The 24,855-nt window shown below is 43.5% G+C and overlaps 1 protein-coding gene across 2 annotated transcripts in view; it reads left to right on the top strand.

Annotated features, from left to right (window-relative positions):
* Positions 1-18,209, top strand: part of LOC144681671 (uncharacterized) — a 31,813-nt gene extending 13,604 nt beyond the window's left edge. The window contains exons 1-7 of one of the 2 annotated variants that reach the window (XM_078543488.1): positions 130-322; positions 2,496-2,638; positions 7,551-7,704; positions 7,856-7,930; positions 9,743-9,882; positions 14,943-15,095; positions 15,496-18,209. In XM_078543488.1, the coding sequence (XP_078399614.1) occupies positions 259-322; positions 2,496-2,638; positions 7,551-7,704; positions 7,856-7,930; positions 9,743-9,882; positions 14,943-15,095; positions 15,496-15,507 (741 nt within the window). In that variant the 5' untranslated portion in view covers positions 130-258 and the 3' untranslated portion in view covers positions 15,508-18,209. Of the gene's footprint in view, positions 1-129; positions 323-2,495; positions 2,639-7,550; positions 7,705-7,855; positions 7,931-9,742; positions 9,883-14,942; positions 15,096-15,495 lie in introns of those variants that run through there. The other variant, XM_078543489.1, reaches the window with a different exon arrangement.
* Positions 18,210-24,855: the final 6,646 nt, after the last annotated feature.

Raw genomic sequence — 24,855 nt, 5'->3', positions numbered from 1 at the left:
AAATGTGAAGGCCGCTTGGGCTTTTTGCCTGCCCGCTAACCTTAAGGTTGGATGGACAGCGTTCACAAGTACTTCAATTAATTTCTTAATGGCCTTAATAGGCCATTTACGTTTCGGCAAGCGTGCAGCCAATTCTGGTGTGTGCCCAGCAGATGAAATTTGGGGGACTTCGCAATGGCGTTGGGACGCTCGCCCGACGTCATCATGCGTCATTTTACGTGTCAGCGTGTCTGAAGCCAGTTTTGGTCATATGGCCACATGATTAATCCTTCCATTGTCCACATAAATGATTCGAAGTTAGAAGCCGTTGCTACACAATGGGGTAGGTGGTGGCTGTTCACACCTATGTGTGATGAACTGGCTCCTCTGCAGCTCTCTTTGCTGAGCATTGCTTACAGGCGCAGAATCTGGACTTTGAGTTTTGTGCAAGTGCACAGACAATATGAGTGTGAATTCCACAACTGGTTTAATCTCAGCATTTTCATTCAAGGGAATGCACCTCCACCCAGGGTCATTTAATTAAGAACTTTCCAGAGATTTCAGGTAACTGTGAGTGTGTGTGTAAAGGGTGGAGCATTTTTATTTTTCTTAGACCAGGTTAAGTACATTAAAAACTATCCTCTTGTTCCTTTATTAAAAAAAACTCCAGGCAACCTGTCTGAGTCTTTTAGTCAGAGCATGTAAACAGTTAAACATTCACTGAATTGCCAAGCATATCCTGTTGTAAAAAAACTGTTGTGGTCAAATGAAGAGTGAGGAAAGAGGGGAGTCAAAACACAACTGCAATGTTCAACAAGGAATTACTGTGTTGGGCTTGGAAGCAATGCGGCGTAGATTCACTAGAAAGTTATCAGAGTTCTGAGGGTTAAATTATGAAGAGATTAAATAAACTAATCTTGTATTCCTGAAATATGGAGAGTTAAGGGGTAATTTTATTGATTTTTTTTTTAGGATTTTGAAAGGAAAAGGAAAAGGGTAGATAGAATTTTTTTCTGTTAGTGGGGGAATCTAGGATATGGGAACATAACCTTAAAACCAAAAATAAAAACAGAAAATGTTAGCTCTGTTCTGCTGTCCACAGATGCTGCCTGATTGGCTGCATATTTACAGCACTTTCTGTTTTTATTTCAGATTTCCAGCATCTGCAGTATTTTGGCTTTGCACTTTAAAATCAGAGCTTGGTCATTCAGGAGAGAAGTTAGGAAACAATTCTTCACACGAAGGGTGGTAGAAGTGTGGCAGTCTCTCTCACAAAGAAGCAGGAGATGCTAGCTCAATTAATTTTAAATCAGAGACTGATAGATGTTTTGCTAAGGGTTATGACGCCAAGGCTAGTAAATGGAGTTAAGATGTAGATCAGCTGTGATCTCTCTGGATGGTGGAGTTGATGAGTTATGTTCCTGTTTGCATTGAGGCATTGCAATCAGGGATCATGCCTTCTGAGAATTGCACTCTGTGCCTGCTAATCTCAGACTGGTAGTAAAGTAGAACCAGGATTGGTTCTCTTCCACAGGAGGTGGAGCTACTGCTGGCACATATTTTACTTAGAATGCTTAAAAATACAAAGGTTCAAACCTAGGTCAGTGAAGTGAAAGATATTTTGCGCCACCACATTCGCCAACCTTGCAAATTTAATATGGAGACTGAAACTGAGAGAAGTTTTGAGAAATTTTCCCTTCAACTTTTGTCCAGAATGGCAGAATCGTTTTTGGTGCAGACCTCGTTTGACAGTCGCCAAATGCGTTGTTGGATGGTGAGAAATCGCCAAGCTCCATGCTGACATGACCAACAGGGGTTGCCTTGAATGGGGCACAGCAGGCAGGAGGTGCTATTTTCCTGGTCTGTTTAGTGTCCAGCAGTCTCTGAGGACTACTGCTTACACACTGCCCATTTGCACTTGAAAATTGCAATCAAAGTTCTATTGCCGGTTAAGGTCCCTGACCTGCATATATAAATCACCCCTGCCTGTTTCAGGAAGGCAGGCCAGCTGCTTGTCCATTTACAGGCTTACGTCAGGTGGGCTTTGGGCATCAGCAGAGTGCCCGATGTGCCATCCCGATTTTCAGTTACCGGTTGCTCGTTTGTCTTGTGTGAAATGGGAGGCAACAGTTGAAAAATCACCTCCGTGTGTCAGAACTCTCTGGAAGAATTTTTATATTGTTCTGAAGATGGAAATAAGAATGAAAGTGCAATTTAACACGTTTGTTACATTAGAATGGTGTGATAATGGGAGGAAGAGAGGAAATTTCTCTTGAGATATCATTTAAAAAATGTGTTTCAGTAAACAGCTGTCAAGTCATAGCTGTAGTATATATTTTACATATGGTCTAACAGCAATTAATAGAAAATATTTTGACTAATTGGTGATTAGTGAAGATGAGATATTTTACAATGGAGCTAATGATAATCACATGACACTTCTTAATTGTCTGCTGATGACCGGGAATGTGATGTCGTTTATTATACAATCTCAATTTATTTTGTTTCCGTTGCAGGAAAAAGCTGCAAAGATGCACTAAAAAATGACAGATTATTTTTTACAAATGAGGGAGGTCTCTACGAAATCTTGTTAAATCATATTGTTATTTATTTGGCTAAAACAGACCCCCCTGTTCTGAACAATAGAGAATATGACATGGTAAGATACATCAGTTTTATATCCTTTTTGACCGCTTCTCAGATATTGTTATTGTTGTGCGACACCAATGCACTAAGGGTCAGTGCAACCACTTTTTAAACCCTATCCTTGGGTGAAATATTATACTAAACTCATTGAGCTAAAATAAATGAAGAAAATGAAGCTTATTGTTTTAGAAATTTCAGATTTAGTGCTATTTTACAAGATGTTATTTCTTGTGCTGTACATTGCATAAGGACCCAATGGAACCCAGCTCTGTGTCTGATTTTACTTGTGTTTATAGTCCCACCCGGCTGCTTGTACACTAAAATTAAGATCATTTGAAAATAAATTTGTACATAAATTATTTACTTACCTGATTGTTCAAATATAAAACATTCACATTTCTTCATTGTACAAAATCCAACTCAGTATAATCATATCATTTAGCACTTATGTTAATCCAGTTAATATTTAAAAAGCAATACGACATTACACTGATTATTTAATAGCAGTGTAGTGTCAGGTGTCCTATGTGGAATGCTATATAAGCAACCTGACTATGTAAAAATTCTCTTTATGGATTATAAGTAAAGGAGAATTGTGTATGCACTCAATTCATTCTTTGATAAAGAAACTGATTAAGAAAAATCAGATGCAGTGGATTAATATTTACCTTCGATTGACAGAATCACAGAATTGTTAGTGTAGAAGGAGGCCATTCGGCCCATCGTGTCTGCACCGGTTCTCTGAGCATTTTAACTTAGTGTCAATCTCCTGCCTTTTCCCCGTAACCCTGCACATTGTTTCTATTTAAATAAATCATCCAATGCCCTCTTAAATGCCTCAGTTGAACCTGCCTCCACCACACTCCCAGGCAGTGCATTCCAAACCCTATCTACTCGCTGTAAGAAAAAGTTTTTTCTCACCTCACATTTGCTTCTTTTGCAAAATACTTTAAAACTGTGCCCTCTGGTTCTCGATCCGTTTACAAGCAGGAACGGTTTCTCCCTATCTACTCTGTCCAGGCCCCTCATTATTTTGAAAACTTCTATCAAGTCTCCTCTTAGCCTTCTCATCTCCGAGGAAACCAGTCCCAACTTCTCCAATCTTTCCTCATAACGGAAGTGTCTCATCCCTGGAACCATTCTCGTAAACCTCTTCTGCACTCTCTCCAATACGTTGACATCCGTCCTATAGTGTGGCGCCCAGAGCTGTACACAATACTCCAACTGAGGCCTAACCATGTCCTATATAAATTCATTATAATCTCCCTGCTCTTGTTATCTTTGCCCCTAATTAATGAAGCCTAGAATACTGTATGCTTTAGAAACAGCTCTCTCTACCTGTCCTGCCACCTTTAATGACTTGTGTACATACCCAGGCCTCTCTGCTCTTCACACCCTTTAGAATAGTGCCCTTTATTTTATACTGTCTCTCCAGGTTCTTTGTACCAAAGTGTATCACCTCACACTTCTCTGCATTGAACTTCATCTGCCACCTATCTGCCCACTCCACCAGTGTGTCAATGTCCTTTTCAAGTTTTACACTGTCCTCCTCGCAATATAGGAAGAGCAAGGGTCCCAATACCGGCCCCTGGGGAACTCCATTACAAACCTCCTTCCAGCCTGAAAAATACCCATTAACCATTACTCTCTGTTTCCTATCCCTCAGCCAATTTTGTATCCATGTTGCTACTGTCCCTTTTATTCCATGACCTATAACTTTCTTCACAAGTCTGTTGTGTGGCACTGTATCAAATGCCTTTTAGAAGTTCATATACATCACATCAACAGCTTTTCCCTCATCAACCATCTCTGTTACCTCTTCAAAAAACTCCAGATTGGTTAGACACGATTTTCCTTTAACAAATCCATGCTGACTGTTCTGAATCAATCCACATTTTTCCATGTGACTATTAATTCTATCCCGAATAATTGTTTCTCGAAGGTTCCCCACCACCGAAGTTAAGCTGACTGGTCTGTAACTGCAAGGCAGATCTTTACAGCCTTTTTTGAACAAAGGCATAACGTTTGCAATTCTCCAGTCCTCCGGCACCTTCTCCGAATCCAGGGAGCATTGAAAGATTATTGCCAGTGCCTCTGCAATTTCCACTCTCACTTCCTTCAATATTCTTGGACACATCTCATCCGGTCCTAGTGCCTTATCAAATTTAAGTACCAACAGCTAATTGAATGCCTCCTCCTTATCAATTTTAAACCTTTCTAGTGACTGAGTTTCTTCCTCTGTCACCATGGCATCTGCCTCGTAGGTAAAGACAGATGCAAAGTATTAATTTAACAACTCAGCCATGCCTGTTGCCTCTATATGTAAATCCCCTTTTTGGTCCCGAATCAGCCCTACCTCTCCTTTTACCACCCTTTTACTACTGATGTGCTTATAGAATACTTTGGGATTTCCTTTTATGTTAGCTGCCAGTCTTTTTTCATAATCCCTCTTTGCTTCTCGTATTTGCTTTTTCACATCCGTTCTGTACCTTCTGTATTCAGCTTGGTTCTCAATTGTATTTGCTACCTGACACCTGTCGTAAGCACACTTTTTCTTCTTTAACTTAATTTCTATCTCCTTCGTCATCCAAGAAGCTCTGGATTTGTTTATCCTACCCTTCCCTTTTGAGGGAACATACCTTGACTGTTCCCAAACTATCTCCTCTTTGAAGGTAGCCCATTGTTCAGCTACTGTTGTTCCCGCCAACCTTTGGTTCCAGTCTATCCGGCCCAGCTCTGTTCTTGCCCTATTGAAGTCTGCTCTGTGCCAGTTGATTATTCTTACTCTGGATTGACCAATATCCTTTTCCACCGTAATCCTAAACCTTCTGATACGATGATCACTGTCCCCTAAATGTTCCCCTACTGTCACTTGATCTACTTGACCCACTTCATTCCCAAGAACCAGGTGCAGCAGTGCCTCCTTTCTTGTTGGACCGGACACATACTGCTGTAGGAAATACTCCTGAACATAATCTAGGAACGATTGTCCCTCACTGCCCCTTACACTTACTAGTCTATATGCTGGTAATTAAAGTCCCCCATTATAACTACTCTATGATGTTTACACCTCTCTGTAATTTCCTTGCAGATTTGTTCCTCTATATCCTTCCCACTAGCTGGTGTCCTGTATATTACACCGAGCAATGTAATTTTATCCTTCTTATTCCACAACTCCACCCAAATTGATTCTATCCTTGAATCCTCTGACACATCCTCTTTCTCCAGTACTGCAATACTCTCCTTAACCAAAAACACCACCACTCCTCCTTTTTGCCCTTTCTTATCTTTTCTGAACACACTGTAACCAGTAATATTTAACACCCAGATCTGCCCTTCCTTAAGCCAGGTCTCCATTATCGCCACAACATCATAATCCCACAAGGTAATCTGTGCCTGTAACTCCAATTTTATTAACTATACTCCGTGCATTCACATACATGCAGTGTGATCCTGATTTAGACGTCATTACTTGCTCCCTTACTCTGACTCCATCTATTAACTTACTATCCTCTATTTTAGTGCTATCTGCCTCTCCCAGCATTCCATTTACCCTGGTGTTACTTTCTAATAGTCTTTTCTGGTTCCCACACCCCTGCTGAGTTAGTTTAAACTCTCCCCAACAGCACTAGCAAAATGCCCCACAAGGAACTCAGTCCCGGCTCTGTTCAGATGCAGCCCGTCTGGCTTGTACAGGCGCCATTTCCGCCAGGGCCAGTCCTGGTGTCCCAGGAATTTAAAGCCCTCCCTCCTGCACCATCTTTCCAGCCAAGCATTCATCCATCTTATCTTCCTATTTCTGTACTCACTTGCACATGGCACTGGGAGTAATCCAGAGATGACTGCTTTAGAGGTCCTCTTTGCTAATTTTCTACCTAGCTCCCTAAACTCCGAAAGCAGGACTACATCCCCCTTGCTGCTTATGTTGTTAGTACCAATGTGGACCACGGCCTCTGGCTGTTTGCCCCACCCCCACCCCCCCCACATGAATATCCTGCAGCCGCTCTGTGACATCCTTGACCCGAGCACCACGGAGGCAACAAACCATCCTGGAGTCACGTTGACAGCTGCAGAAACACCTGTCTGCTCCCCGAACTAAAGAATCCCCCATCAGTACTGCCCTCCCGCTCTTCTTCCTCCCCTCCTGTACAGCTGGGCCACCCTTGATGCCTTGGGCTTGGATCTTGTTGCACCCCTCCAAGGATCCACCGCCCTCACCGATATCCAGAATGGAAAACCGGTTAGGGACCTCTGGGGACTCCTGCACTACCTGCCTGTTTCTCTTGGACTGACTGGTTGTCACTCGTACCCTATCTGCCTGCTTTCCCCGAACTTGCGGTGTGACCACCTCTCTGAACGTGCTATCCATGCAGTTCTCTGCCTCACGGATGCACCTCAGTAACTGCAGCCACTGCTCAAGCTCTGAATCGTGGAGCTCAGGCTTGTGCAGTTGGTGACATTTCCTGCACACGGTCAAGTCGGGGTCATGAGAAGTGTCCACAGGATGGGCATTCCGCTTGGCTGAGCTGCCCTGCCATGCCTTAACCCTAAACTTTTAAATCACTTAAACTTTTAAATCCTACTTAATAAACCTTACCAAAAAGTACAGTTCTTACTTTATTCTAAACCTTAGGAATAGAATAAACCTTAAACACCTATTAGATACTCACCAAACAGCTAGCTTCTTCAACCAATCTTTCCTGTGATGTCACAATTTTTTTTTCATTCTCCTTTGGAACTCAGCGTGGGCTGGTTCCGAGCAGCTGACAGGTTCCCGGGCTGTATTTATTCTCTCCCCGCTCCGTGTATCTCCCGCGTGTCCGCCTCTCCAACTGCTCACCAACAAGGTGAGTGGGGAAGTGAGTATGAATGATATTAAGTAACTTAATAAGTGACCTGTAAAGTTGTCTCTTGTATTTTTACAGTTACAAAACGCTAAAATGGGAAAGCACAATCGCTCAGCCACACTCCTCCAATTTTTGTCACAAAAAGGTGAAGAAAGCTGTGGTCATTTCTATACAGCATTAAAAATGTATGATTCATATGTGTACCAACAGCTGCCAAGCCAAAGAAGGACAGGTAAAATGCTCTTAATGTTGAACAAGAAACTATATTTATTTTTAACATACTGTTCAAGGGCATGATTTATTGTGGAAATGTTATCTGTTGTATTTGAAAATTGTGGAGATTAAAGAAAAAACTATTTCTTGGCCATCCAATGTCATTGCAGGTAATGAGCTTAATTATGTCTCTAAGCGAAGTGCAGCAGAAATTGAAAAATGTCCTCACCCTGTGCAAAGAGAAGGTACTTGATTTTGTGCAGTCTTTGTAAGTTTGATCCTTTATGGTAGCTTCACACATTTTACAGAATTTTTCGATCAATCATACTAGTCAGTTCTTTGGTTTGTCTATTTGGTCAAAGTGGATTTGGTAACCTGCACTGTCTCTACTAGACGTTTCAGTCTGCTAGTGCATGCTAAATGTAGGGGAATGTAACACAAATTCACAACCTTTAGGATTTGTAGTGAACATGTTGGTTGTAGTGCAAAAGTGCGTGGATTTATTAGCCTCACATTTCTATGAAACTTACATTGAAACAGTGACTTAATGCTGATTTTCAGTGAAAAGGTACAGGAAATTCACACCTGAATAACTTCTGCCATTTGTTATGCCATGTCTCCCTCGACCTTATTTGCATTGATCACTCTGCCCAAAACTTTAAAGCCACTCATTAGCATAGCCCCTCCCCATGCAGTATCACAGAATTGTTATGGCGCAAAAGGAAGCCAGAAGACAAGAGAATGAGAATTTCCTGTATTTACACCAGTCCTAAAGGGCTGTAAATTTACACTCAACATGTTAGGTGCAGTGGGACCCAGTCACATTTCTGGTGCTATGTACTGATTTTTTTGGTCACTAAGATCTGCTTTTTATATTTTGCATCTTTGCATTTTTATGAAAGAATTGTGTTAAAATTGAAAGTTTCCATGATTGCATTTTTTTAGATATGCTGTGCATAATGTGCATAAAGGATTGTTTGATAGCTTCAGAATTTAATTTTCATATATAAAGATGCTTTTAAAGAAAGTGTAAGTTCAGTGCTTTCACTCAGATCACAATTGTTTCCACTGATTTTTATGTTTTTGCCAGAATTAATTAGATTGATAGAAAATTTTGGCAGAAGTACCAGCCAACCAGTGCAGTGTAGAGATTTTGATGTACAGACTGGCATAAAGTTTGGCTGAGCGTGCTGGTTATACTGTTTCAGGAAATTCCGGGCCATTCTCTCCTGTCACTAGTCATTTCCTGGGACTGCCAAAGCCGCTTTTTGGCGCTGTCACGTTCTGTTAATTGCTGTCACTTTATTCTAAATTAGGTACATAGTATTGTACTCGCAGCACTAACTACAGGCACAGCACCTTTGGACCACTCATCGTTTTTAATATAAGAGACAGATGAGATGCCAACCTATATTCAATCATTTTTTTCAAAGTCTATTATTTATATAGATTAAAAAAGTGATCAATTCACCATGACGAGCTGGGCCTTGCCATTGGATTCATAAACCTTCCCAGTGTTCCAAGGCTGGAAAGGCCCAAAGTAAATTGATATTGCCCAAAATTTAATCTAGTCCCTTACAGCTGTCTGCCTATCACACCACGCTGGTCATGATTGGCACAAAGAGGATCGGCGTGGGCAACTGGAGTGTCCTACAGGTGTCGGGCTCTTCCAGTATGTTAGACCTGGTTATGTTCTTCCCAGTGTGGCAGCGGCTGATTCTGACACTAGATGTTAAAGTAGGCAAGTATATTACTCTCCAGAACAAATATCCCTATCTTTGATAAATAAAAAGTGTTACCTTGCTAATAAAGCATCATCAAAGGGAAAAGAGAAAATATTAGATGATACAAGTTTACTGTGTGAGCCTTCATGGCTCTGTCTGACACTATCTGGGTTGGGAGATGCCTGTTCAGATGTTTTAAAAACATGCTTAGCAAAGATAGCGAACATAACACTGTTCCCCAATGGGTCTGCTCAACCTGAAATGTAAAATTAGTGTCTTTGAATAATGAAACTCGATGCTAATACATTGCTGTCTGTTATTTACTTTATTTAGACATCTACGTAAAAAAATTAAAAGCTGATCATTTACATTTTACAAATGATGGGTGCTTCAGCGAGGAAAACTTGCTTCAAGTGATAAATGAACTTCGAAATCACAAACCACCAGTACTTAACAGAACCGAGGCCGACAAGGTACAATGGATTAGTGAATTTCCTGTGCTACTGGTCACAGAAAATCAGGAGATGCAATGCTCATAAAGAGAGGAGCATTATACTCAAGAGCTAGTACCATTTCCTCCTCCCTGCTCAGTAATTCAGGTTTCCACTGGCCCTATACTTGCACATTGCCTTGTGTTGGTTGTGAGCCAGGAACTGAAAGAAAGTAAAGTAAGCACTTAAGAAAAAAAAATAGCCAGTTCCTGATGTCTTGGCCTAAAAAGAGCTATTTATGCCTTTATAGGAGCAAGGTGAATGGACATCAACAGCTTTCTCAGCATTAAAAAGCCTTGCTTTTGTACTTCAGTCCAAATACACTAATTGGGCTAAGATGGCTATATTTTCTGGCTAGCTCCAGATGTGTTCTCACTGGATCTAGGACAGACAGAATGGAAAATTGCTCTCCCAGTTCCATGCGGGTTGATGTAAATGACATGGATGTGGGAGAAATGCACCTTCCGATTGCAGTGGAGGCCTGTGCTGTGGCTGTCCGAGCGTTGCCATGTACAAATTCCAGAAGAAAGAAAACAAAATGGTGGTGGGCTGGGAGTGGCCGGAGGGGTGGGGGAGGTTTGGTGGGAAAGGAATGTTTCCAATTTTATGCAATATTCTGGAATTCCAATAGGATTCTGGGATGCCTGCCATGATTATTTTCCACTTTAATGTTGACCTGGCCCAGGAGCCTCTAATCGTAAAATCCGTGATTGAATTCCCAGCAAAATTTGAGAAACCTCACTGTTGGAAAAGTTTGGAGAGAGGATGGCAGGCAGGAAATTAATGAAGACTTATTTTCATTCTCCTGCAACCCATCCATCAAAAGGTTGCCAGACCTCAGACTCCCAAGCATCTCCACATTTCATACCCCTCACCAGTTTTAGACCCAATTGTTAACGCTCACACACTCCAATCCTCTCAGACTCCACTATTCAGTTGCCCTGCATTCCCCTAATGCACCTCCCCCACTCTCAGGTCCCAAGGCCTGCCACAGATGATCTCACTGAGCGTGCATGGGCCAATTTACAGTGGAAAGTTAAGCTCCATTAAATCAGTACAAACTGGACATGATTTTGGGACTTTCCCGGTTGTATGACTCATGTTTGCACAGAATAAACCAGCTGACCCACTGGGAAAGATTATTTACAAGTGTCCAAATATTATGAGTGTTAATATTTCCATCCTTAGCTTGGTATATAAATGATAAATAAGGTTTTCCTGTTTATAAGTTCTTGGACTGTTTCCTTTTTCTTTCCACCTGTGCGTTCACATTTCCAGGCATTTACCCTGAAATTCCTTTCTGACCATGAAAAATGTTAGCTTTCATGTGTGCCTAACACAAGCCAAATGGTGTTTTTCTGCTGTCAAATCTCTCTTCAGTATGGATGAGATTGTCCAACAAAAACCATGCTGTAAACCAATGTTTTCTACAATTTGGATTCTGTCTTTCTGCCATTGCAGTTTGGTACAGAGTTTGGTTAAAGCAAAGTACTCTTAGTGAGCAGTGTGCCAACATGGCCACACTTGACATCGCATACACAGCAGGTAGGTAAATAAGACACATATAGAAAGAAATAAATGGAACATGTAACATTGCATTGCATTAACGAAAATGATATTTCCTTTTGTGATTGAAGAAAAGTCCTTTCTGCTTAATTAGGATCTTTGTGAAAGTATCGGTAGAGAAGAAATCAGTTAACGTTTCGAGCCTTCGAAACGAAGCGAAGGCTCGAAATGTTAACTGATTTCTTCTCCACCGATGCTGCCAGACCTGCTGAGTTTTTCCAGGTAATTCTGTTTTTGTTTTGTATTTCCAGCATCCGCAGTAGCTTTTAGCTTTTTGTTTTTATCTTTGTGAAAGTACTTGATCTGGTTGCTGAATAAAAGTTATGGCCGGTGGCTTGAGCAGAGAATATGGCATGTCCGGTGTAAATATGGCCCATGCACAACGGCGTGAAACCAGTTTGCGATCATCTGCTCAGCCCACCAATGGCGGGCTGTGTTTCCTGCCATCGGATGCTGGGAACCTCATTGTAATACATTAGCATGTACCAGCCCACTAGACTCTCCCCCCCTACACCCCCCCACCGCGCTGGATCGTCCACCTATGTTGGCGGGAAAACACACCAACATGTTTCACAATAGCACATAAGTGACGTGCACCTGGCAGCCTGCACTTCGCTCGGGACTTCAAGGTTTGTTTTCCTACCTTGTTTCGGTCAGCATGCACAGTCATCAGCACCAGGCTTCACAGACAGCACCACATCACTTTTAGGGGGGCTCATGGGCACATCTCTACGTACCAGACCAGCCACATGTGGGTGGCTTTTTAATGGCTGCAGGGCAGGGCAGGGCCTTGCTTGGGGAAGGTGGAGAAATACCTCAGGCAAGGGAAGAGGCTGCAGGACGAGAGCTGCACTGGGGAAGCAGGGTATCCCAGGGTGTGTGTGGGGGGCACGTATTGATCTATGAAAGTGGCCTCAAGATGGTGATGCCTGAGGAGGCAGCCTCCAGAGATGAGGCCAGATGGAGATGTGAGGATGTGTGTGTGAGATTGGGCGGTGATGTCGCTTGAGCTGGCAGTGAGTGAGATGCCACTGAGTGTGTGAGTTTAGAGTGATGAGATGGTTGCCATACCCTGGCTGCACGGATGAGATCATTCATCATCTATCTGCATTGGATGGCCAATCTCTTTCTGTGCAGCATTGGCACTGATCACCACTGCCACCGCCTGCCATTCTGGATTGGTGATGCCACTGCCCGCCCTGCGGTCAGAGCTGGGGTAGAGGACATCACGGCAAGCCACCATGGCGTCCAAATGGCATTCCAGTGATGCATCACTAAACCTGCGGGCTGCAGTCTTTTTGCCTTTCGTGGGCTCTCCCCTGCAGTAATCGTGGGCTGGAAGCACTGAGATGTGTGCATGTGGCTGGACTTTAAATATGGTGCCTGGTGTGATGAAGCGGCGAGGTGATGGCGGGCGGGCGAATGAGAGCCCACCTCCCATGGAAACAGCATGTTTTCCAGGAATGCATGAGTAATGTGGTGAGTTTGGGATGATACGTGTGAAAACTCACATGTTAATATCTTTATCAATATCTTTATCAGAGTAAGGAAATAATGGAACAACTTTGCTGTTTTCTTTGTGGTGCATGTGAGGAAAGAGAAATTTACAGAATCATTTTGTGAAGCACCCCCTGCACTTTGTGGGGAGTAAGGTTGATTCTTGTTTGACCTGACTGAACGATGAGTGGAATCAGGACTGGGCTGGTGGCTCGATGTGAGGGATCACTGAATGTTACACGTCCAGCAATAATAGATTAATTTTCACTTGCATTTCCACTCTAAAGAATTTTTTCATCTTTGGGAGGCCCCAGACAGGAATCGGACGTTTAGGGCTGAATTTTACGTTGATCAGGCAGGCGACGCCGACCCGATCGGGCGTGAAATCGCGCAATATTTCAGTCAGCGAGCGCGCAAAAGTCGGAAGCGTGCTCGCCAACAATTAAGACGGCAATTAAGCCCATTAAGGGTGCAATTGTCATTTTATGTAGCCCGTCCAACCTTACGATTGATGGACGGGCGAATCGGCCAGGCGGCCTTTACATTTATCAGCAAAATGGGCGGGATGAGGTTTCCGCTATTAAATAAAATAGAAATAGAAATCTGTGGGCAGCACTTTTATAATCTGTATGTTCAGGTGCCTGATTGTGATACTTGGGCATTTCTTTCCTGATTTTAAAGACTTTATCTCCTGGGTTTTGGGTCTTCAGCTCCCTGAGGCAGCTCTCTGCTTTCAGGGAGGTTTCTGTCAGCGCTCGCCCTCGCCGACATCGACATCATCGCCCGCCCTCCTCCCGCCCCCCACCCGGGCAGCGCTGAGCTGTTCGGCTTCCGTTTTATACTGGCTGGCTGTTAATTGGCCAGCCAGTGTGAAATCACAGTGGAGGGCAGATCGCGGTGGGGAGGCTGATCGCAGTCGCTGGGAAGCTGATCTCAGGCCCATCGAGCTGAAAATCCAGAGCTTAGAAATTTTAGAGTTATCTTGTTGTGGAAATTTTTAAAAATTCAGTTAGGCGTCGCTGGCTAGGCCAGCATTTATTGCCTGTCCATAATTGCCCTTGAGAAGGTGGAGGTGAGCTTCCTACTTGAACCGCTGCAGTTGCTATGGTGTAGATACACCTACAGTGCTGTTAGAGAGGGAGTCCCAGGATTTTCCCAGTGACAGGGAAGGAATGGAGATATATTTCCAAGTCAGGATGGTGAGTGGCTTGGAGGGGACCTTCCAGATGGTGATGTTCCCATCTATCTGCTGCCCTTGTCCTTCTAGATGGTGGCAGTCGTGGGTTTGGAAGGTGCTGCCTAAGGAGCCTTGGTGAGTTTCTGCAGTGCACCTTGTTGATGGGTACATGCTGCTGCCACTGTTCATCAATGGTAGAAGGAGTGAATGTTTGCGCATAGGGTGTCAATCAAGCAGGCTGCTTTGTCCTGGATGGTGTCAAGCTTGAGTGTGTTGGAGCTGCACTCAGCCAGGCAAGTGGAGAGTATTCCATCACACTCCTGACTTGTGCCTTGTAGATGGTGGAGAGGCTTTAGGGAGTCAGGAGGTGAGTTACTCTCCGCAGAATTCCCTGACTCTTACCTACTCTTGTAGCCACAGTATTTATATGGCTGGTCCAGTTCAGTTTGTGGTCAATGGTAACCCTCAGGATGTTGATTTTGGGGGGATGCAGCGATTGTAATGCCATGAATATCAAGGGGAGATGGTTGGATTCTCTTGTTGGAGATGGTCATTGCCTGGCACTTGTGTGGTGTGAATGTTACTTGCTACTTATCAGCCCAAGCCTGAATGTTGTCTTGCTGCTTATGGGCATGGTCTGCTTTAATATCCGTATCGGTTGAGTATTCAGTATCAGTTGAACCATGAAGAATATATTTTGCACAATACAAATAAAGCTTTATCTCGACCAATTATTGTACAATTTCCTGATGCAGTGTTCCCTATGACTGTAGCTATTGTATGAAATCTTTTTATTCCACAGTTTTTAAATGATGCTCATGACTTGCACCTTCGGGTTACAGACATGCTAAATGGATTAGTGAATAAGGGAGAAGAAGCTTGTGTCTTCTTCTATGCCGCCTACAAGAAACTGAATCCGCTGGGATACATGGAATTACCAAGCACTAAAAAAGAGGTAACCCTTTTTCAAACTAAAATGTGAAAACCTCCCAACAGTCTAATTTTTTAGATCAGTTCAGCAGAAGTTATCTAAGATCCAAAAACGTAAAGATGCATTTTGTTGGCTGGGAACCTAATATTTTAACAAGAAATTGAATACTTGTCGTTCACTACTTTAACCCAGTTTGAGAATATAGCAATTAGACAATTAGGGAGTGGTCCTCGATATTCACCCGTAATGACTTAGCTAAAATTCCTCGTGTTTCTAGAAGATGCTGCAAGGTCATCACTTCCTTGCTGTAATAGTGACTGATCTCTGCAGCTTGTTTATTGTGCAGTGATTTGTAGGTGAATTTACTCAAGTGTCTATGCCTGTTTTCTTACCAGGTAATGTAATGTCATCTTTCTCTTTACAGCTTCAGAACTAGAAGTCTAACTTCTCCAAGAGGACCCCGTTTTGCATTAAGAGTTGTTATAATTGTGTTCAGTGCAGTATTATGTTCCCTTTACTGATCACTGTGGATTACCATTTGAAGACCTGTGCATGATATCTCAAATAATTTTATGCATTTTACCAACTTTCTTGTACTTGACAATTTCTTTCTGCCTCATAACAATTAAAATGACTATGTTAAAGTCTCATTTCTAAATCATGAACAGAAGCAGCTGATTTATGTTCTGAGTATAAAAAATCTCCAGATCTTTCCCAAATGTCATCTTATCTGTCTCACCAGCTTCACTAATTGCACAAATCTGTTATTTGAACCTTATTTATCTGATGGATGAGTAACATTCTGTACATAAAAAGCTTTTGCTTGAAAAGTTGTGATTGAAATTTGAGTAAATTGCTGGTGTTATTCATTCGTGGGATGTGGGTGTCACTGGCTAGGCCAGCATTTATTGCCCATCCCTAATTGCCCTTGTTCGGTGGGCAGTTAAGAGTCAACCACATTGCTGGAGTCACACGTCATCCAGACCAGGTAAGGGTGGCAGATTTCCTCCCCATTAGTGAATCAGATGGGTTTTTACAATAATCGACAATTAGTGACATGGTCATCATCAGACTTTTAATTCCAGATTTTTATTGAATTCAAATTTCACCATCTGAAGTGGCGGGATTCGAACCCGGGTCCCGGGGGCGTTACCCTGGGTCTCTGGAATACCAGTCCAGTGACGATACCGCCTCCCCCAGGAACCAGAAATATTAGCCCGTCAAGCCTTCCTGCTTAAATCCAGGAAATGTCACTGAAGGTTCTGGCGGAGTTTTATGGCCCCATCATGGTGGGGGCGGGGCTGTCAAATGCGATGAGCCGCTCAAAAGCCCATTGATTTCAGTGGGACCGGAAAACCTGCCGGCGGGAGGGGCTGTAAAATTCCGCCCTCTGTTGCTAAGGCTTAGTGACAGTAAATCTGATCTAAACACAGTGATAGGATCATCTTCACTGCTGTTGGTTTGCAAAACAGACCCAGTGACGTGGTGTTGCTACTGGATTGTTCCCTCCGTCACAATGTGATTCAATACCTATAAACTCTGAGTAGAGGTTGGAAAAGTTGCCAACAGGCAGATTTGCTTCATTCATACTTTTGTTAGAGTTTCCAAAGGGAAATTAGTTGGGGTAACTTGACATTTTGGTTAAATAAGAACGGAGAATGCTGGAGAAACTCAGCCGGTCTGGCAGCATCTATGAAGAATGACCTGCTTGAGCTTTTCCAGCATTTTCTGCTTTTAATTTCAGATTTTCAGCATCCACAGTATTTTGCTTTTATCTATTGACCTCTTGGTTTCTCAATAACAAAATCTCTGTGTGATCAGGAAACCTGAGACCTGTGTCTTTGACCCCATCCAAACTCCTGGCATCGGAGTCGTTAACGTGTTTTTGGTAGGTACGTGCTTTATTTCAGCAGATTGGGGAAAAATAGCCGCGACACCTCGCCGCAGTAAAAGCCGGGGACCGTGACGTGCAAGACTTTTTTTTTAAAAGGACAAATTGGACACATCTGATTTTGAATTTTCCCAGTGCTCCGTGACTATTTTACCATCGACGAAAAATAGACGTTGAAATGCCAGCAAGTCCGACTTTGGCCGCAATCACTTGCTGACTCATTGTGGTTTGCCTGCTTCATGCAGCTGGGTAAGGGATTGAGGGCCATGCCGATTGGGCTGGTGGGACTTTTAACACGTTGGGGGTCAGATTGTTCTCAGGAAGTAATGCAAAACAGGCGCCAGTGATTTGGTCGCGTGTTTTACACTCCACTCAATTTTCTTTTGAGGGCAATCCAAGAATAATTTCATCCCCATGAAGTCGCCCGCAAGCTCCACCACTTTTTCTGGTGTTTACATAGAAGTGGTTGGCTGCACGAAGCACCCACCCCCACTTCCAGTGGAATTTTGGGCCTCAAATTCCTGACATTTGATCAAGTTGTGAGATCATTTTAACCCTGCAGTGGAGCAACTTCAGGACGCAGGTGTTTCGTTTACTGTGGGTGACAGATTCACTGGTTTGGAATCAAGCCAAACAATACAAAATGTCGACCAGGTAACTGGAATTAATTTGGTAGCTGTTCTGTTCTGGGTTCAACCCTATTGGCACATTGTGTCAAAAGACGATTAAACCCTTACCATCCAGGCTGTAGAAAGTTTCAAACCCCTTGGCTTTTGTGTCAGCTCATATACTGTGCTCTACGAAATGCTTTTTATGCAGTTTTGAGAGATACGGTTGAGAACACAGAAGTTATAATGAATTTTCGATTTTTAGCAGTTATTGTCATTTTGTTCAATGGGAACCGGAGTCATTGGTGGTCTTTGTATTTTATGTTTTACCATGATGCAGTTTACATTTAACATTTAACAAGCTATTGGTAACCATGTAAGCCCATACTACAGTTCCTCATTTCAATCCCTCTTCGGGTTGCATTTACTCTTTTTGAGTTTGAATTATTTTTTACTGTGATCATACTAACAACATGCCATGTAGTATTCAGTCACCTGCCAGTGAAAAAAAGCTGTATTTTCTTTTTCAAAGCTCAAATTATAAGCAGAATTCCTTAAATTTTGGCTGCCATTTTAGACACTCGCATCTGCTTTTGTGTTTGAATGCTGTGATGTAGAATAAAGATTAAATATCGATGAGAGGATCTTGTTTTTTTTTTGAAAAATATACTTTATTCATAAAATACCTGGAAGAACATTCCAAACCATTTCAAAATCACCATTACATAAGTGCAATCAGATTCAACTTTTACACATGGATCACAAGGTGCATCAATACAATCAATGAATATTACAATCATTTCAGTATGGTCAATGCAGACAATGGGATTGGAGTTATCAACATACATCATGTTGCACTCTGAGGTGCTTCAATACAATTATAATACAATTAGTATTCACTGCATACATTCATTTTGAGCTGTACAGCCCGAGGGGCTCTCAACAGTTCCCAGCCCCTCGGTGCACTGTGGCAGAAAGGTCTTAGACAGCGACCTTTCCCCATTGCGCCTTTGCGGCGGCTGCCCCAAGCTTTAGTGCGTCCCTCAGCACGTAGTCCTGGACTTTGGAATGTGCCAGTCTGCAACACTCGGTCGGGGACAACTCTTTGTGCTGGAAGACCAATAGGTTTCGGGTAGACCAAAGAGCGTCTTTCATCAAGTTGATGATCCTCCAGCTGCAGTTGATGTTTGTCTCGGTGCGTGTCCCTGGGAACAGCCCGTAGAGCACAGAGTCCTGTGTCACAGAACTGCTCGGGGTGAACCTCGACAGAAACCATTGCATCTCTCTCCAGACCTTCTTTGCAAAGGCACAATCCACAAGGAGGTGAACAACGGTCTCGTCCCCATCACAGCCACCTCAAGGGCAACATGCGGAGGGGGTGAGACTCCTGGCGCGTTGGAAGGATCTGACGGGGAGGGCCTTTCTCACCACCAGCCAAGCTACATCTTGGTGCTTGTTGGAAAGTTCTGGCGATGAGGCATTCTGCCAAATGACTTTGACAGTCTGCTCGGGGAACCAACCCACAGGATCCACCCTCTCCTTTTCCCTCAGGGCCTCTAAGACATTACGTGCCAACCACTGCCTGATGGATTTGTGGTCAAAGGTGTTTCTCTGCATAAATTTTTCCACGAGGGACAGGTGGTACGGCACGGTCCAACTACTTGGAGTGTTCCGCGGCAGCGTGGCCAGACCCATCCTTCGCAACACCGGGGACAGGTAGAACCTCAGCACGTAGTGACACTTGGTGTTTGCGTACCGAGGTTCTACGCACCGCTTGATGCAGCCACACACAAAGGTGGCCATCAGTATGAGGGCGATGTTGGGCACGTTTTTTCCCCCTTTATCTAGAAGCTTGTACATCACATCCCTGCGGACACGATCCATTTTTGACCTCCAGATAAAGCAGAAGATGGCTCGAGTGATCGCCACCACGCAGGAGTGTGGAATGGGCCAGACCTGCGCCATGTACAGCAACAGCGAGAGTGCCTCACACCTGATGACCAGGTTCTTACCCGCAATGGAGAGGGAGCGTCGCTCCCACATGCCCAGTTTCCTTTTCACCATAGACACTCGCTCCTTCCAGTTTCTAACACATGCCCCGGTCCCTCCGAACCATATCCCCAGCACCTTCAGGCTGTCAGCCCTGAAGGTGAAGGGGACAAAGGATCGGTCAGCCCAGTTCCCAAAGAACATGGCCTCGCTCTTCCCATGATTTACCTTGGCTCCCGAGGCCAGTTCGAACTGGTCGCAGATGTGGATCAGTCTGTGCACCGACAGCGGATCCGAGCAGAAGATGGCAACATCGTCCATGTACAGGGAGGCTTTGACCTGAGTGCCTCCACTGCCTGGGATCGTCACTCCTCTTATGCCCGGATCCTTCCTGATGGACTCAGCAAAGGATTCTATGCAACACACGAAAAGAACAGGCGAGAGAGGGCAGCCCTGCCTGACTCCAGATTTAATAGGAAAGCTATCTGATTCCCACCCATTGATTGAGACTGCGCTACTGATGTTAGTGTAGAGCAGTTGGATCCAATTGTGAATTCCCTCCCCAAACCCCATTTTGGAGAGCACATCCACCAAGTAGGTGTGTGATATTCTGTCAAAGGCCTTCTCCTGATCCAGGCTGATGAGGCAGGTGTCCACACCCCTGTCCTGCACATAGGCAATCGTATCCCTGAGCAGCGCTAGGCTGTCAGAGATCTTCCTGCCCGGCACAGTGCAGGTCTGGTCAGGGTGGATCATCAATTCCACAGTGGATCTGACCCGATTGGCGATGACCTTGGACAGAATCTTATAGTCCACATTCAACAGTGAAATGGGTCACCAAATTCTAATTTCCTCCCTTCCCCCCTTGTGCTTGTAGATGAGGGTGATGATGCCTTTCCTCATGGATTCTGACATGATGCCGGCCAGGAGCATACTCTCGTACACTTCTAGCAGATCTGGGCAGATCCAGTCCCACAGAGCCGAATACAACTCTGCCAGCAAGCCGTCACTTCCGGGAGTCTTACTCTTCTCGAAGGACTCAAGGGCCTTAGTCAGTTCGTCAGGAGTTAGCGGTTTGTCCAGGCTCTCCCGTGTACTGTCGTCTAAGACCTCCGTGATAGAGGACAGGAAGGACTGGGAGGCCGTGCTGTCTGTGGGCTTCACATGAGAGGATCTTGTTGCTGCTTTTTTGTGCCACTAGGTGGTGCAATTCATCATCCTGTGATGCTGCCTCAGTCCAGTGTCCTCTATGTTACTAACACATGGTGGTTATTGTAAGTGAATATTTTCACATCTACCTTATGATATAACAATTGATTACACTGTTAATCTTGCAATACCAAAGATCCACTGCACTTTAAAGAGAAGAAAATACATTTTCAACTATGACTTATGAATGTGCAATAATCAGAATACAGACAGGCCAGGGCTTAGATTGGCTAATACCTGTTGCGTGTAAGTAATCAGAACAGTTTTCTGGTAAAACCATCTTCGTGTTCTTCCCCGTGTGATGTTGCAACTATTTCTAACAGAGCTCATTAACTTTTCATTGGGCGACAGTGAACTGTTCTTTAAATTAGCTGTTGAATAATCTCTTGCTATCGAAGGGAAAGTCTAAAAGTTGACAGTTAATAGTCATGGGACATCTTCAGTGGACAAGGGCCTTCATCAGCAGGAGATAAAAGGGTATATCTTCCAATGGATTCATCTGACAGCCGGACATAAAGTGGATTAACCTGATCAGAAAATTAATGCTATATCTCCACCTATTTAGTGTAATGCTTGAATAAAATGGGGCAGCAAGTTCTTGCTGCAAAAAAGCAAGAGATTCATTCTATTCCAACACGAGAAAATCTAACCATCATTCCTTGTCATTCAATGGCATTGCCATCACTGAATCCCCCAGAATCAACATCCTGAGGGTTACCATTGACCAGAAACTGAACTGGACTAGCCATTTAAATACTGTGGCTACAAGATCAGGTCAGAGGCTTGGAATCCTGCAGCGAATAACTCATCTCCTGACTCCCCAAAGCCTGTCCACCATCTACAAGGCACAAGCCAGAAGTGTGATGGAATACTCTACACTTGCCTGGATGGGTGCAACTCCAACAACACTCAAGAAGGTTGACACCATCCTGGACAAAGCAGCCCGCTTGATTGGCACCTCATCCACAAACATTCACTCCCGCCACCAACGCACAGTAGCAGCAGTGTGTACTATCTACAAATGCACTGCAGGAACTCACCAAGGCTCCTTAGGCAGCACCTTCCAAACCTACGACCGCTACCATCTAGAAGGACAAGGGCAGCAGATAGATGGGAACACCACCACATGGAAGTTCCCCTCCAAGCCATACATCATCCTGACTTGGAAATATATCACCATTCCTTCTCTGCCGCTGGGCCACAATCCTGGAACTCCCACCCTAACAGCACTGTGGGTATACCTACACCACAGGGACTGCAGTGGTTCAAGAAGGCAGCTCACCACCACCTTCTCAAGGGCAATTAGAGATGATCAATAAGTGCTGGCCTCGCCTGCGTCACCCACATCCCATGAATGTATTAAAAAAAAACTATTGCCTTGGATTTTGCTTTAATACTAATATTGAGATTAAGAGTGACCATCATTATTATGGTGTAAATCAGTTAACAACCTCTGGCATAGGCACATGTGCAATTAAACACAGGAGTCCAGCGTTGTGGTTTGGGTTATCTTGCTGCTCCATGGACTGGCCTTTAACAGTACCTTGTCAATAGGCTCAACGTTGAAATTGACTTGGCATTAAATTGTATTACTTACCGACCAGTTAGCTATGAAACCTGTCAAAACAAGTTAGTGCTGGTGCATTCAGGAGTATGTGTATTTTTAACAGTGTGATAAGTGATAATTAGCAACAAACAACCTCTCTGACCCTGAAAATAAACTTGTACCAGGAATGGAGTATTATTCCTTGACAAGTTAATTAGGATTGGAGATTTTATAAAAAATAAGGTTTTTTTTTCAATTTGTGGGTAGCTGTCAGCAATATGAATGGTAAGCACCATTCCTTCACTACTGACCATAAAATCCAGGCTATTATTGAAATCAAAGTTGAGTTCCAATTTCCAAAAGGAAGGTCATATTTAATTAACCTTTATTGAATTCTTTGAAGAGGTAATAGCAAGAGTAAATAAGGTGTGCTTGGTATTTCAGAAGGCTTTTGATCAGGTGCCACATGAGAGAATCACGACCAAGTTCAGGACGTGTGGAGCCAGGGACCGGCCAGAAGAATGCATTGAAAGGTAGCTTTAGAAATATAAATCAAAGGACAGGAGCTAAGGAAAATTTCTTGAACTGGAAAATGGTTTTCTGCAAAAATCTGTTCTGTGTCTGCCACTGGACTCAGATATATGAGGTCTGGATTAGAATAAACAGGTTCAGAGAGTGGGTGAATAGATGACATTAAGTTCAATGTAACAAATTGTGAGATGGTTCATTTGGTAGTGGGAATAAGGAGGCCACTGAGTCATTGGACAGCTTGGTGCATGCGTAGAGAAGGGAATAGAGGGATGCAGGAGTCCAGTGGGAGAAGGTAAATAGAGTGGGAGGAGGTTCTTGGGAGGCCCAAACAACAGCATGGACCAGTGTTTCTGTGTAACCTAATTCCACGTAACTAAAATAGAATTGTAGGTAATTACATAATGAGAATGGTCCTATTCTTACAAGTTAGAAGGAAGAGTTGTTTGTGCATGCAGCATCGTGGGGCACCCATGTCAACAATGAGAGACGTTGAGCTCCCAATTTCAACCCTGATACATTGGAGAACTACACTGTCCTACAGGAAAGGGCCATCACTGTAAACTTCCAAGCTCTGGTGTTCAAAGCAGCATTAGTAGATGCATGAAAGTTAATTCCTTGTATGTTCCTTTGCCCAGGGATGCCATGTGGCATTGTGGAAACCAGGATGGGTGTAGCTCCTCGAGAATAGGCAATTATTACCTCAAAATGGCACTTTTAAAGGAAATAGGACAAATAAATTCACAATAGTGCATTCTGTTTATAGGTTTACAGCAAGTTTATTGAACTTAATTTAAATACAGTGCTTCTATGACCTTATATGTCTATATTAACTTGCTTCTTCAGAATCTACTGCAGTTTGTAGACTTTACCAAAGATACCCTGCAGGTTAGGTTGCTCTGAATATCATCTAGTTTTATCTGCTAATGAATTTCATTGAAAAGCGAACGCTTGATGTGCCTGGTCCTTATGTCTGAACAAACTGCCTTAAATAACACAGCCAAGAGCATTCTTTCTAATTCTGGCAATGTTGTTCAATGAATAGGATTTGTGTTCACTTTGCAAAATATGCCCTGAGGGTGGGAAAATATTTTAAATCCAATTCACTGAGTTTAATCACATCTGAGATTTGAAAGAGTTTGTATAAGGTAAGGGGTCATCAGTGGCCTCTTTCACAACCATCAGATGCCCAAATCTGTCACTATTTGCTTCAGTTTATGGCTGAGTCACTAGAGCCCTATGCTGTAGGATCAATTGAGTTTGTGTGGGGATAAGCAGGGTGTAATGTGCTTCTCTTACAGACAGGTATGCTGGAAATAAAGATCAACTTTAGGAGGAGTGCAAAATAAGTGGTTGTGGAGCAGCTCCCTGCTAGATGGCTGCCCTATTTTCATTTCCAGTGAAGTTTTGACTGTTGATCATGAAAGAACATTGAAAGCAGGAAATTCCAACCTGCACTGAGAAATGGGGGTAACTTTTGCCTTCATTGCGGTAATACTGTTAGAGTGGACTTTTGTCCATTATGGAACCTGGTTGACCTTTATTTCCGCTAGATTACTGTCCAAGCAATGGAGGTGAAAATTATCCTTCTAGAGTCTGTATTTTCCCCATGTAAGCCACATTCTCCCCCAAATGTGGACCATGATAATAAATGCAGAAAGCTTAGATGCAGGTTGAAAAAGCCAAACTTTGAGGACACTGCCCTGCACCCGCACCCTCACATCTCCCATCCCATCCCACCCCCCACCGCCACCAAACCCCGCAAAAGCAGATTTGATTTGGGGTGTTAATTGTATGCAACTTATTAGCTCAAACCATTCGTATTCTTAGTCATAGAGTTCACTTACAGCACAGAAGGAGTTCATTCAGCCCATCAAGTCCATACAGCCCCCTGTAGAGCAATCCAGTCAGTCCTGCTCCCCCATTCGATCCCCTAGCCCTGCAAATTTATTTCTGGTCTTCCGCCAACTCGCACTCCGCATGATATCAAGAAGCAACTGAATACTGTAATGG

The sequence above is a fragment of the Cetorhinus maximus genome, chromosome 6 (assembly GCF_964194155.1).
Source record: "Cetorhinus maximus chromosome 6, sCetMax3.hap1.1, whole genome shotgun sequence".
NCBI classification, from domain to species: Eukaryota; Metazoa; Chordata; class Chondrichthyes; order Lamniformes; family Cetorhinidae; genus Cetorhinus; species Cetorhinus maximus.
This window is presented reverse-complemented; position numbering and strand designations above follow the sequence as displayed.